General features: G+C 42.3%; 2 protein-coding genes across 2 annotated transcripts; one reads left to right on the forward strand and one right to left on the reverse strand.

The window, feature by feature from the left end:
- Nucleotides 1–431: 431 nt before the first annotated feature.
- On the reverse strand, nt 432–7,315 carry phf13 (PHD finger protein 13). Its single transcript, XM_053868201.1, has 5 exons — nt 6,916–7,315; nt 5,260–5,361; nt 3,963–4,142; nt 3,442–3,871; nt 432–2,092 (listed from the first exon to the last, which is right to left on the reverse strand). Exons 1-5 carry the CDS (start codon nt 6,958–6,960, stop codon nt 1,860–1,862), a joined length of 990 nt encoding a protein of 329 aa, XP_053724176.1. The 5' UTR covers nt 6,961–7,315; the 3' UTR covers nt 432–1,859.
- A 653-nt stretch (nt 7,316–7,968) lies between these two features.
- slc48a1b (solute carrier family 48 member 1b) lies at nt 7,969–14,499 on the forward strand. Its single transcript, XM_053868233.1, has 4 exons — nt 7,969–8,729; nt 10,204–10,371; nt 12,058–12,233; nt 12,472–14,499. Exons 1-3 carry the CDS (start codon nt 8,600–8,602, stop codon nt 12,192–12,194), a joined length of 435 nt encoding a protein of 144 aa, XP_053724208.1. The 5' UTR covers nt 7,969–8,599; the 3' UTR covers nt 12,195–12,233; nt 12,472–14,499.
- The last annotated feature ends 848 nt before the right edge of the window (nt 14,500–15,347 follow it).

The following is a 15,347-nucleotide window of genomic DNA, read 5'->3' on the forward strand; positions in this document are numbered from 1 at the left end:
TTATTTTATTGTTTGTTGTCTATGGTGTCAAGTACTGAGTGCAGCTAGCTGCTTTGCACAATGCTGCTCCCACAGTCCGAGGATGTAGACAAGTTCAAGGGGTTTCTCATTCTCACCGTAGAATTCACCCTTGCAGTATGAAAGATGTTTTGGTCTGTTTTAAGTCTTTTTTAACCGCAAGAAGTTCTTTCCATAATAACTGAGGGCGTTGATGAAGCGTTTCATCGACACCTTTGCAAACAGATATAACTGAAAATATATCGAAAAAAAATGTGTGAGCTTGATCAGTTGGAACAAAAACCTACAACCTCTGTAGTTGAGACAGGCCTCTCTTCAAGCGTCTGGCTGAATTGTCGCAGCAGGTCAGCAGTTTGAGATGTGAATGGAGTGGGTACGAGTGAGAACGCCAGCAGGGTTGTTAAAATGGCAACTCTTTATTTACAATATTTTACAGTAGTTTCATAGAAACAGTTTGCACCACAGTACAGACAACGCTTTCTTGACGAGGGATCAGGCAACCCAGGGTCACAGTAAACAAGCTGCATTACAATGAGCGCTATGAAAAGGAAAATTACACGTGTAGGCCAAACATCTTCTCAACCTCCAGCCATACACTTTGTACCAAAAATAGACTTAGTTCAGCAAGGGTGAAACACTTTTGTGAATTTCAGAGAAGTCATTTGAAGAGGTTGGGTCTGAGATTCTCAAGTGGAAAACCTGATCTCAGTTCATGGAACTGTGACACGCGTCAATCCTGTGTATGGCTTTTACCTAACTGGGAAGAACAGAGTTTCAGCCAACAGACCCAGCTGTACTTGGCACGTGAGCAACAACTTAAAATCCCTCCCAAGCACACCAAGTAACAAAGTTACTGTACGAGTGCACGAGGAGGCGAGAATACTGCGGTGAGATGGGTCAGAACGGGACATCTAAGCTGGGACTGGTGCACCAATTCCATTTCCATTGACTGAGAAACACACCTTTTCCAGAATATTCCAGGCCACCAAGAGTGCTGCCGACCCTCTGGTAAACGGATCAGAAGAGAATGAACCGTGAAGTTACTCTTTGATTCTCTTGATGCTTAAACACGAAAATTCCTCCTATGAGATGTTTTTTTTTTTAAGCCACGTCAGATAAACGTAAAAAAATCTGTGAGATTGAATACTATAAGAAACAAACCCCACCATGTTTCCATCCCGGTGACAAACTTAACTGTGAAATAAATTAATTCAGTGATAGAAAAAAAAAATCCCAAAAGCAGGTTAAAAAACTCCTTGAATGGCTGAACAGCGGCGATTTGAAGACAACGTGGATGGTGTTGGTTTGGTTGGGCTAAAATCCTTGACAACATAATAGACAGATGAAGCGGACGCAGCATCTACATCTTTGTTCTGGTGGAGTTGGCCTCAGCTTATTGCTATCGCCCCTCTGAAGCAATAAGACAAGGCTTGGCTTGTTCTCAACGGGTATGATGTACAATGAAGAAGAGTTATGTCCAGTTTGGTCTGAAAAGGGCTTGAGGGATGTTCATGTTGTCATGTCCTTCAAAAAAACAAAAACAAAAGCTCCCTCCAAACGGCATTTCAAATGCTTCCAGTGTTCACTAATGCCGTCTGACTGAGTGATTGCATTACGCTCCGAGTCAGTAGAGAACATGAAGGACCTGTTACTCTAAAATGACACATTTCAAATGAGTAACTGGCTTGGACCAGGTCCACACGAGTCCTTAGAGCATCTAGATTCATGACCATGCATGACAGACAGAGACTGACGGGTGCAAGACCTGAATCGGAGGAAGGATCGATCTGGCAGGTGAAGTGAGACAACGTTGGAAGAGGTCAGAGTGCAGTTTCCAAGGGTCAGTCCAACAGATGTTTGCGCGGCCCGACGCGCGAGCGGTGCGAGCGACGGGCGTCTGGGAGTCCGTGAGCTTCTCGGCAGCTCTGGCACACGTAAGTCTCTGGCACGTGGCTCTTGCGGATCTTGGCACAGGACAAGTGGATCCAGGTGTTGCATTTGTTACACTCGATCATGGCCCGTCCGGCGAAAGGTTTCATGCAGAAACAAGTCACCAGGTCCCACGAGTCGTCATCTGTGGAAGAGAAGCAAATCACTGAGCGCTTACACTATCATCAGTCTCATCACACAACCTGCCTTTTGTTCCATTCAGAGTTACGTCACATAGTAAGAGTGGGTACTCACCATACTTTCACAACATCTTTGCCTATATTATACCTCACATTCCCCATGTTGCTTAAGAAATTCTGACTATGTTGCCTGCGCTTTGCTTTTTCATGCGAAGTGGCGCCATCATGTGGCGCTTTGAAGAATTGCAGCGGGCTTTTTGTGCGCAAAAGCTTTTTGAACGGCCGTAGTTTGTTTCAATATGATGCTTGGCGCCCCTGGATCGACAACATAGGGCGCAAGGAAATATTACACTATATCTTATCTCATATTTTGGCGCACCCCTATCAAGTAGCGCACCAACTTGTGTGTTTTCCAAGCATTATTGAGACGACTAGAGCAACTAAGGTGTGACATGGGCTGCGGTTACATGGGCACTTTTTCCACAATCTGAATGGATGTATTGTTACTTTAAGCAAACCACACGAGGAGTCGCATGAATCCACGTGTAAATAGCCAGGAGCACAGGATCGATGTTTCAGTCACAATACGTCCTCGATGTACTTGGAAAGAAACCACCATCCATTACCTGGCAACACGTTTCCGCAATGAATGCTACATTATTCCACCCATTCATAAGACATTTAAAAAATATATAATTGCTTTAAAGTGGCTCAGCACCTGAGCATATGAGTTCACTCTGAGACACGGATGCTGCCGGGGATTCATGTTAACAATAAAGTGAAAAGGTGCCCAGTGGCACAGAAGTCAGCCCCAGCATGGAGAGATGATCAGATCAGGTGTTTCAACACATGGCATTTCACTTCCCATTTGGAGATGAGGAAAACAAGCACACGCAGCCAAGACCAACACAGTTCATGGTTTAGCCAAGCGTCAGCCACAGAATCAGGGGTCAGCCAGCACAACACAGCCAATATGGACCTCATTTCTCAGTCTACTCAATTATAAACACTTCAAATGTTATGATCAAATTTTACTTTACCCACATACATCAGAAAGTTTTTTACTGTTTCAATGATGTACAGGTAGGTGGCCCTGGTACCTGCATCAGTAGCAGGAACACTGAAACTAGTTCAAAAGATTAGGATTGTATTCTCTGAAGTGATGTCTTCAGCACTGTGCTATCAGATCCTTCATTTAGGATTATCTCAAGTCACCTCACGACATTGACCATTGTCAACTGTTATGCAATAGCAATGTTATGGAAACAAGTTGTTTCTCATTAAATATAAAACAAAAGTTTGAGTTTATTTGCGTCAGGAATCAAAGCAGCAGCAATATTTGAGACCAGCTCACCTGAGTCCACCATGATGTCCTCGTCCTCCCCTGATCCGTCTTCGTCCCTAAACACCACTTGCTTCCCCTGTCGGAACACGGTTCTGTTCCCTGGAACGCCCTCCACCTTCTGCACCTTCACCACGCCTTCCTTGAGGTCCCGCCCGTCCCAGGATGGCTGCTCTTCATTCTGCTCCTCTTTGCACGGTGGTGGGCTGTGCAATCGCTGAGGGTGGAGGGGAATGCTGAAATCATCTTCAGGCTCCTGTTTTACTGTGTGGCCGTTGAAGGAGAAGGGGGACTGCAGCTGTGGGAAGTAGGTCTGCTGACTTTCCTCCTCATTTGGATCGTCCTTCTCCTTCCTCCTTTTCTTCTTCTTCAGCTTCTCGGCTTTTCGACAGTCATCTGGGTGAAAGTTGCCATTTGTGTGCTGCAGAGACGACGAGTACTCCTGGCCGGGGCAAAACAGAATCAAGCAAAATGAACATGAGTTCAGGAGGAATGGAGGGAATGAAGGCGTTGACATCACGTGACCCTCTAACCTCTTTCTTGGTGTGACTAGACAATGCGGCAGCAGGCAGTGCTCGCTTACGGCTCCTCTCCTGGGGGACTTTGGAGGGGCGCTGAGCACTGGAAGGTGAAGGTCCTGGCGTCCAGCCATCACTGTCTGCTGTGCTGCCTGTGCTGTTGGGAGGACTGGAACTACTGCGTAGGGGGGAGTCCTGAGGGAACAAAGTTAAGACACATTTAGTGAAGACTATACTATATGAATTAAGACTGAAGTGACCAGAAAAGAAGTATGAAATCAGGGTATGATCCATCAACAACACTTATACCAATGACTTGTTCATAAGCAAGTCTACAGTCAACAACTAACATCACAGTGAAACCTAACAGTAGAACTCGATGACACTGAATTGTATACTTGAGCGTTGTGATTATATTTTTCCAATAAACTCTGTATGCGTCTGGTTGAGATCATAAGCACAACAGCAGGCCATTTCAGCAGCAGGTGTCAGAAAGCACTACATTGCCACAGGAAAGACTGCAAGAGCAAGTGACCAACCACAGGTAAATATTCTCAGAAACCAAGTCTGAATAAACCAACCGCCGTTAAAAAAAGAACACAAGTGCAAGACATTTTGAAACAAGACTGAAGGGCGCAAGACCTTAGTCAGAGGAAGCATCAGTCAGACTGTCCCACTGTGTTCCGGGCTCCGTCAGTGATGATGGAGAGATGGAATACACCGAAACAGAGTTGCACCATTGATTGGAATTTGAATCATGAACTACAATGATTGTCTGCGATATATGCATTGACAGGGCTTCAGGCTGTGACCAAATGCTGGTATTTTTGCAACTAAATTTAGAGACAGGGGAAGTCAAGCTGATGTGTATGACTGAACAAACAGTTTGCTGTGGCTAAACTTTATCAACTTTATCGTGAGATGTTAAAATTCTCTTTGTGGGGATTGTTAAGTTATTAGTTACAGACAGTCCCAGTCTGGTTCACTTGGATAGTGTAGCGACTCTCAAAGAAAAACGTGTCAACAAAAAGCAGGTTGCTTGTCAAAACACAAGCAAAGAACAGCAATTAAAAAAAAAAAAAAAAATCATTAACGGATCTCAGTCCTTCGTCCACTGCTCTCTTGCCATCCCCTAAACACTCCCATTGGATCATCCAGTTAGGTCCTAATTCCTAACTGTTGCACTTGAGAAACAAACTCATTTCAGGTTCAGAGTAAAAGTTTCCTTAATTTTTAAAAGGTAAACTTGGGAAGCATTGGGAGATCCTCCTGGACCTCCAACAATTCAACAGAGTCCTTCATCATTACTTACTTCTTCTGGATATGGGATGTAGCCAGCATAGGCCAAAACAAAAGTGCAAAACTTGTTAAAATCCTCAACTGTCCTCCTCCTTTTGTACGATGGACTGAAGCCCTGAAACACAAGCAATGGCAACATTAGGTTGACTATATCTTTTCAGTGAGCCAAGCTTATTACAGACACAGTTACGCCTAACACCAGACAGTTCATCTTTCCCCCTCTTATTGGAAAAAAAACACAGTTGTGAAACAGTGATGAAGAATTCATGCTAAAGTTGAGGTGGAAAATACTTAAATATTTAACCTTTACTTAGACATATTGAACATGTGGACAGGTTATTCTAAAATACAGAATACTCATGTAAAATCAGTTCATGAATTTGGCGACATCAACTACTTAATAACACCAGAATACAATGTCAGTGGCTCCAGACTAGTGTTTTAACAAGTCACCGACTCTTTAGGCGATTGAACTTGTCGGACTACGCAGCTTGATGAACATAAAGACTCGTGATTATACTGTTGTAAATAGTCAACAGACAAAAAATGTTATTTTCCTGAACACTAGTTATGTGTCAAGTTATAGCCATCTTAATAGTCAATTTGTCGACATATAATGTGCATGGGTTGATGAACATGTGACTCATCAGACTGTGCTGTTGCAAGTGGTAAACACTAGTGCAGTGTTGTTTGGAAACGTAACATTGTAATAGCTCAATAGCAGTTTGTCGCCCTGACGATCCTCGAGTCTCGGCATTTGGCACCTCTGCCAGCCATCAGGTGCACGGCCTGGCCAGGTTGTCCAGCCTACAAGTTCAGAATCGCCATTATATATGTCTATTTTGGTAAGATTCTAAGTGCACAGCAACAGATAAAGGTTGTTCCCATCTCTTTGTCAAGACAGCAATCTCTGGAGGAACCAGCCACCTGAGTAAAATGTCTGTTTTTAAAATGAAAGCACAGCTTGTCACAGCTTTTCGAACATTTCCATTATATTTAAAGACGCTTCTCTAAACGCTGGAACCGCAGTTGGAAACTATCAAACCAATGACGTGAAAAAAAACGGCGAAACACTCACTGTTTTAAAGTTCTTTAATTCAGACCAACCCCCACAGAGAAAACAATCCAGGATCGACGCGCAGTTAGCCACATCAGCTAACCGAGGACAGTCAATAAGTAACTGATGCTAAGATGCTAACGAGGCTGACGAAGTCGAAGAAACAAATTAAAGTACGACAACTGAAGTAGTTGAAGGTGCAACGACACTGTGTTATTTGGTGGTGAACGGAGATCTCGATGTTCGTCGGCGGTATTAGGATGAAACGAGTGAGCAGCAAACCCTGGTGCTATATTAGCATGTTCGCCAACGGTGATGGAATGTTAGCCGTTGATAAAGTGACACACACGGTATTGCCTTCGTTATTATCGGGGCACCCCTTTCGGAATCGAGTATAACTTCAACAACGACACAGCTTTGTTTCCGTGGAAGCTTGTTATGAACGCTTAAGCCAGTTTATGTCACATCAGCTAACGTTATCTCAACAGCTAAAATGCTAACTAATCGACACAATTGGCACCGTGGTGTCAAACACCTCCGACAAGTTCACTCGCGTCATGACAAAAGTTTGTTATTTCAGATCAGCACGTCATCGATTAACATGCTCCTTACCTCAGACTGAAATGCACGGGATGTCGATGGGTTTATGTCACCCATCTTGGAGTAGTAGGCGACCACCTGGCGTGTTGTCAGCGGGCTGACAGGCGAAACCAAGCCGGATAACAACTGCGGGCTTCACCAGAACGTATCGTCGGACAAGACCTAAATACTACCAGCTGGATTCCCAAAGTTACCGGAGCTAACGGGACATATGCTGCCACTCGATGCAACAGCGCTGCCTCGGTCGGTAAACAGCGGCATTATCCGGAGCATCAGCTCAGTGTGAAGTCAGACCCGGCGGCTTCAGAGGTGTCTTCAGTCCAACTGTGCGCGAGTTATTGCTCAGTTTGAGCCAGTTGAGCGACTGTTGGGGGAGCGGTTGACTCTGGCTGTCACCAGCTGCCTGCCCCTCTTCTCCTCTTCTTCATCACAATCGGATGTGCAGCTGTTTGCAGAACTCATCGGTTCATCAGCGCCCCCACTCCCCTGCAAGGGGAAGGAACAACTTCTGCACGTTCAAACGTGGACACGCTTGAGACGTACACGAAAATAGCTGAGAAGAGTTCGCTTGAATCTATTATTGTAATATCTGCACATAGAAAGTGACTGTCCAGCTCTTAATGTTCTCACTTAAAAAAAAAAAAAAAAAAAAAAAAATATATATATATATATATATATAGTTTTTTTTTTTTTTTTTTTTTTTTTTAAGTGAGAACATTAAGAGCTGGACAGTCACTTTCTATGTGCAGATAGAGAGTGACTATCTGCACATAGAAAGTGTGCAGATACTAAAAAAAAACAAATATATATATATATATATATATATATATATATATATATATATATATATATATATATATTTTTTTTTTTTTTTTACTTTTAGACGCCTCCACTATTCAACCGTAAATACATCGCGCCTTTTGCTGTTATAGACAACAAAAAACTAAATTATTGGATTGAAGATTTTTGAAGTTTCAAAGTCTGCATATACTTTAAAGTTTAGAAAAATCAAATCACGCCTGACAGATGTGACGTCAACGGTAGGATACATCCTACAAACGGACACATGTTGTGACTCCACTTTTACATGTTTTATAAGTTGTAATTCATATGTGGCCACTGACGTTATGAACGCTATAGCGTTACAGTGCAACTGCTCTGACAAATTTTACAACACTAATGCGCTAGTTATACCCAACATTTATGAACTTTTTAAATTAAATACACTGCGTTTGTCGTTTTTTAGTCAGTTTGTATTCAAAAATCTAATACGAGTTGAATTGTTATCATCATTGAACCGTCGTGTTGGACCTGATCGGTCCGTAAGACTGGTTTTGTTACTGGTTTTGGTATAGCTTTTTCCACTCATGTCCTATAAGAATGATCGTTGGAGGATTCGCCCGGTGGTTTTACTTGTTGTTGTTGATGGTGCTCACATTTGTACCAGTAGGGGGCGCTGTCTCGGTTTCTCATCAACAAGGACTGACGAAATCCTTCTGTCTGGCGACTTGAAAAAAAAATCATGGTTTTTGTGATTGCAGCGTCATGTTTATGCCCGGGGATCGCCGAGCATTTGGACCGGATGCAGTCGTTGTGAGATAACGCGCTCGCTGCTGCTTCCATTTGAACACAGACTCGCTTCTTGTCGAGCTTGTTTTGCGACCTTCCACCTGAGAGCCACCGTGTTCTGGGGACCATGGCTGTTAACAAAACGTACCTGAGCATAGGTTACGCGTCTTTTGGAGTGCTCATGGGCTTTTCTGCCTTCCTGGTGTGGAACATCGCGTACGGCCAGCCGTGGACTGCGGCCATGGGGGGACTCTCAGGTAAACAACATTGAGCTGACTGTTAATGTTGACTCCAAATGTCTGCGAAACTTAACTCATATTCTTCAAACGTTTTCATCCACTGCAAGTTTATGCGTGCTAGCGTCTGTTTTTGAAAAAAAAAAAAAAAAACCCAAAACAAAACAAAAAAACGACTTTATTGTTAAGTAAGACAATGTATTCTGGAAAAAAAAATGTGTTGCTTAACCCCAAAAATCTGTTTTTAAAACTTTGAACAACACTAGGGTTAATGATGACCTTGTACACGTTGGGGCCGAAGTTAATGCATTGCACCGTAGTTGTAGAGAAGGACTTGGTGTGGTTGGTTCAGGCACTTGTTCGTTCTTCAGTGTTTTGAACTGTTACTTATGACAGCTTTGTTTCAAGACCTGAACTTGGAAACTATTGTTATGGTAGTGCTGTGGCCATGTATTTTCTGTCTGAATCCAAGCTGAATATACATAACACATTGACCATGGCCGACTTTAAGGTTGTTACTCCTACACCTTCATGTTATTGTCAGTTGTCACCATAAAATTAACAGACTTGACAAACTGGTCGCATGAGTGGCCATCTGAGTGTGTGAATGAATAAATAAATATCAGAAAACAGAAATATGTTTCCACCAAAAATATCTATTTGTTTTACACTCTTGCACAATGCACTCTCATTTATGTCTGTAAATGTTATGTCATAGCAGATGTAGTTTACATCTTTGACCTCTGACCTCAGTCAGTCAGTTAAGCTTCAGAGGAATTACCTTTTAAAGACCACTGTGGCTCTTCAGTCAGCTCCCAACTCAGTCATGAGAGCCTGCTAACATTTACTGAGGTGTTTGGGATATTAGATACGGCAGATATCGCGGCGTCCCGCTGGTATCTCTGAAGTTCAGCTTTGCTGTGAGGGCTCTGCCCAAGTTGGATTCATAAGTGACCTTTTTCTTGATTCATAAGAGAACTAAAATATCAAGCCGTTAACTTGTTTGCCATTAACTTCTTCCAGGTTCAAAACTGTTGAACCTTGACTCAGGCCGTAATGTTTCACCTGGACGACAAGTGAATATGCAAGCCTGCAGTGAATACTTTGTCTGTAACCAGGACACAGCCTGTCAGCTTATTTTTGGTAGAGTGAAGAGGAATGAGGGAAACTTATCAACTTGACTCAGCAATGTTGGGCAACATGCTGCATCATGTGTTTGCTACAAAACTGCACACTCACTCTGATTTACTGACCTTTCAAAATAACTTGATCACTGAAAACATTGGTTAGTGATCACAGCAGATGATGGAAAACGTGAGGCCAGGATTGTCACGGTGAAACCTGGCGAAAACTCACTCATTTGTTTAGTCACTCTGACAAAGTGAAACCTTGCGTAGGGGTTAAATATTTGTCTTTCAGTAAGATTATCAAATCCGAGTTTGAACACCTTTCAGCGGACCTGACAGTGTTCTCTCTCCCTCTCTCGCTCCCTCAGGCGTGCTGGCCCTTTGGGCCTTGATCACTCACGTCATGTACCTGCAGGACTACTGGAGGACGTGGCTGAAAGGGCTGAAGTTCTTTTTCGTGATGGGGGTTGTCTTCTGCCTGCTGGCTGTCATCGCCTTTTTCACCTTTTTGTCAGTTGCCATCCACAACAAGGAGTGTAAGTTGGTCCTCACTGATCGAAGAGCCATCTTGTGTGTTTGACGGACGATATGATGACATTAAATTCTGGCACATTCTTTCTATACACTAAAGAGCTATGCGGATGCGTTATTCGTTCATCACTCGCTACAACTTCCGAGTTGTTTTTAAACCTGATGTGCTTCTAATGTGGCCACACACCTTCACAACAGAATGATGGAGTGTTCGATCCCGCAACGCCAAAGACTGTGTGCGCCAGAGAGACACTTGTAGACTAGCGGAGTGCTTCGTTGTTTAAAAGATGGCTATAAACTAAGAGACTAGAGAATAAAATCACATGAAAGAGATTGTGATAAAATTGAAACAGTGTAAACTACATGAAAAAATATAATTTTAAACGAATTGAAAGGGATTTCCTAGAGGACTTCTGACTGCACAGTTGCGCCTTGGCCGAGGCTCCTTTGGTGGTGAGCCTCTGGTGTTTTTCAATGAACCAAGTGTGCCGTGGCTCAAAAAAGCTTGGACACACAGTACTAACCCATGGGGGCAAAATTGTGACTGGCAGCATTGCAGCCTTTAAACAAGTCAATGTGCAAATATGGCGCTTGATGTAATTATAGTTTGTACAGTAAATAAAGATTGAAAACTGCCCCCCTAGTGAGGAGACAATGGGGCTTATATGACATGGTAATGACAGAGGTGCCACTCTGATTCTGAAGTGGAATATTCACCCTCTGATGAAGATGTTTACCTGTACAGCGAGACAGTGACGGGCCACAACCAGTGCATCCTGGAGCCGAGGCTTCACAGTGTGCAGGGACGTGGTGGAGACATGGTCAAAGCACCATCTATTGTGATGGAGGTAGTCGATACTGAAGATTTCTCTCACTGTATATCTTCATCTCTTAAGCCTTTCGAAATAGTGATATCAATGTTGAATATTTCATTTCAAAACTCTGTCGCCTAAAGATAAAAGCACATTAGTGTTGGTGAATCAACTGTGGGGGGTTAAACATAATCCTAAAACTATAATACTGATGCGTCAATACTAATTCTCCCAATTTATCGTCACTAGTTAAATATGGATGATCCAATCTCCCTCTGATCTCCACCATCTTGCCCAGTTTGACCAGGTCACACGCTGCACATATCCCAGTGTTCAGGGGGCTCATCACTCCTATACTACAGTCACTCTCATCTCTTGCTGTTCAGGTGCAGACAGGATCCAGTGTTGAATTTTCTAAAGCTCATAATGATTAATCTGGAAAACAAATGAGATTTATGCCGCTCTTAAAATGTTTCAACTGTTGCTGGGCATTATAAGACTCTTTTTTTTTTTTACCCTATATTGATGATAAAGGCTTTGAAATTTGGTTTAAAATGAACCAAATGAACTGTTGGAGTGACAATATAGTGGAAAAATAGTTTTAGAAAGTCTTAATTTCTATTTTCATTCACAACCTGAATCCATTTGCAAAGTGCTGTTCCTGTGGATTTCGTTTTAAAACAACTGGCAACTGTTGGCTTCTGTTCAAAGGGGCGTGCCCTGCCATTTTAGTGCCGTTAAAATAGTTATAGAAACACCCTCAGTGGAGTGTCTGTTGTGTGGCCTGCTCGACTGTGTTCCCAAGGTCGATCGACACATGTCAGGACTTGAGATTTGGGCTGATCAGTAACAGATTTCTTTTCTGTGTGCTCTCCACAGCTCTGTCTGACCCGCGAAGCCTCTACTTGTCCTGTGTTTGGAGCTTCATGACCTTGAAATGGGCCTTCGTCCTCACCCTGTCTGCCCACCGATACAAGAAAGAGTTTGCTGACATCAGCATCCTCAGTGACTTTTAAACACATGCACAGTCACGTCACAGACTGGGGCTTGGCAAGGTGGGACTTTCATGTGTGGAGTTGGTCACGTTCTGCAGTCTATGGTGATTGTTGTGTTCTCCACTAGAGGGCGCCCGAAGTCTAGTCGCGATGTGTCCTGAACCTGTTGCTGTTTTTTTTTAATTGCTGCTATTTCTATGTTGAATGATACGTGTTTTATTCAGGTGTCATTGAAGAAATTAGTCACTTCAGATGAACTAGAATGTTTTACAAATATATATTTCCCTGCTGCTCACAGCTGTGCAGGTGACGAACAAGCAGAAACCCTGGCCAGCGTCCTCCATGACTCGCTCTTCTGATTCTGATGTCAACGTGACTATTCTCGCTGTTTCCAGGGCTCAGTTTGGGTCCCACAGCTACTAAAGCTGTTTGGTGTGAAACCTTCTGAACTTTATTGGATCTGATGGAACAGACCTTGGAGACACATTCTGCTCTCTTGGACCTTCTCTTTGGACACTGAGCGCCGTGTGAGAGCTACACACAATTGGGAACTGATAATAAAGCCTCACGTCTGCCCTCCATGAAGACCTTTAGTGATCATCTAAGACGGACAGCCTCCACCCCAGCACCTGAATCAAAACCACATGATCAGGCTCAACCTAATAGTGAAGAATCATTGCTGGGATTTGATGCATGAAATTCCTTTTTAATAATATTTTCTACCGATTAGGTGGTGAACCTGTGTTCTGCCTATATGACTGAGTCTTTCCAAAGTTTTATAAATTCATTGGCATGTTTGCCTTTTCTTCTGACTTGTCTGGTCATCACCTTGTTGCTTCATGAGATTATTTTACACCACTTTGTTGGAAATCGAATCCTCTTTTGTTTAACCACGTTTGTTCTTCTTTGAATGCGTGTGTTCTGATTATCTAATATATCTAATGAGTTTCTGTTTATGTTGACTGATGACTGCCTTTTTTATGTAGTCAATTTATGTGAGGTTAAAGTGCTCACAAAGAGGCGGAAAATTTCAAGTTAACTTTGTAGTTTTGTTTGATATAGAAGTACGATGGTGACCAAATTAATTCAGTCTTAATGTATGAAAAGCAGTGAGAACAACCTTATTTTATTATATTTCGTTTTACAGCCCAGATCAAAAGTCACACCTCTCATTCGTATTGTCTGTATTTATCTCACTGCAGGCCTCGAAACAGCAAGCATTTGCTTTCATGACTGCTTTGCTCACTCTTGGCATGGTGGCTACTTTGAGTCATTAACAAATATTTAACATTTTGTTTCTTTGTCACATACTGCCATATATCATGCTTCATATGCTCAATGTCTTCAGTGTGTATTCACACTGGAGAAAGTTGTGAAAATAAAGGCTGAAGAATCCGTCAATTTCAGTTCACCGACGGAAATGGGTGAATTCACCAAAATATTAATTGTATATTTAGATAATAAGAGAAAGATATGACAGTTATAGGTATGTAATATGTATACGTATGTAAAGGTTATTGATACTATAGTAATATAATGTAACAATAGCTCTTATATACCATAGTAATAGTACTTCCATTAGATGTGGCGTGAGCTGAAGGCCTGTGACTGATCGCATCTGAAGCCCAAATGCTCACCTCCTAAGAGACATCTGCTGGTTATTTGACGCACTGTTTCTCACTGAAGAATGGACTTTCTTCACTCACACAAAAATATGGCCCTCATATCAGGGCTGCATGTTCTTCATTTGAGGACAGCCATGACTTCCCCCTGCTCTGAATGGAACTCCAAAATAACTTTTTAATGTGTTCTAGACACAGTCCACGATGAGGTTCTTCTCGACACGACGTGAGCAAATAAAGCGTGTGCGTACATTCATTTAATAAGCTACAGAAAACGTCAGCAGGGCTTACGAATAAATAAAAATAAATAATAATATACATAATAAACATTTATATGGATGTGTGTGCGTACAGATTTTTTTTTTTCATCTTGTGTCAAGCCTCGGAAAACTGGCATCATGCAGAAAACTCTTCACAGTTGCCTTATCCTTATTGAGCTGCTAAAATCACACGCCAAGTTTGTCTTTAGTCACCTGATATTCGACCGCAGGCTTCAGACCCACTATGTTGACACGTCGAGAGGTTCTGCTTCAAACCGTCCAAAAGTCTTGCAGTTCTCTCTCGACAGAGAGAGATCAATGCTTCAAGAGACGGTAGATCCACATGTTATATTGAAATTCTGCCAATATTTCATAACCTCTCCCTCTGCAAAAATCACTATTTCGTTTTGGAGGTATTCTACTGCCAGATTATTATTTTTATTATTTTTTCAAAATGAAAGTGTTAGTTAGATACTGAATATAAAAAAGACAATTGTTAGATAGATCAAAAAGACACAAGCCAAAAACATTTATTATTATTATTATTGTTGTTGTTGTTCTTCTTATTCTTGTTGTTGTTGTTATTATTATTATTTTATATTAATTAATAATACGGGAAATATCAGTTAAAAAAACAGATTCATTCATGCTCCTGGAGCAGGAGGGTTTCTCAATGATGACGCAGGTAAAAACAATTAAACACTATACTGTGATACTTCACCAACACACTCTTGTTTTCCCTCATGTAACTCAAAGTCAGACAGAGGGAACATTGAACCTGACTCCTGAAAAATCTTTCAGTACAAGAGCATGCTCACCTGCAGCGAGACTGGAAGACTAAAATAAGACTTCATGAAATGGACTTGTGACCTTTCATGATGTGTTAGGAAGTCAAATTTATATTCTGACAAAAATGTTGAGTCGGCCTGTTAGTAATAGTGGGGAAGGTTAATGCAGGTACAATGTACTTAGATGTGTGGCAGGCTGTGCGTCTTCTCTCAGCTGCAGCAGGTGAAATGAATGTGTGTGTTTAGTTTCCAGCTGCACACAATGTTTAGGAGCTGAGGAAGTATAAACTATTGTTTCCAGTCAAGCCAAGTTTTGCCAGACGGCTTTCAACACTTCCTTCATTTGGGCAGAAAGGGGTCCCGTAACTGAATCAAACAAGACCCTCCCTCTCTTGACATGCCCCACACACAGACTCAGGTTTTACAGGCAGAGGGATAAACTTAATGGTATGCATTTGCTTCCACGGCCTGCAGACTGGAAAGTGGCGTGTTTTTGGAGAGTGG

Source organism: Synchiropus splendidus, chromosome 6 (assembly GCF_027744825.2).
Source record: "Synchiropus splendidus isolate RoL2022-P1 chromosome 6, RoL_Sspl_1.0, whole genome shotgun sequence".
NCBI lineage: Eukaryota > Metazoa > Chordata > Actinopteri > Syngnathiformes > Callionymidae > Synchiropus > Synchiropus splendidus.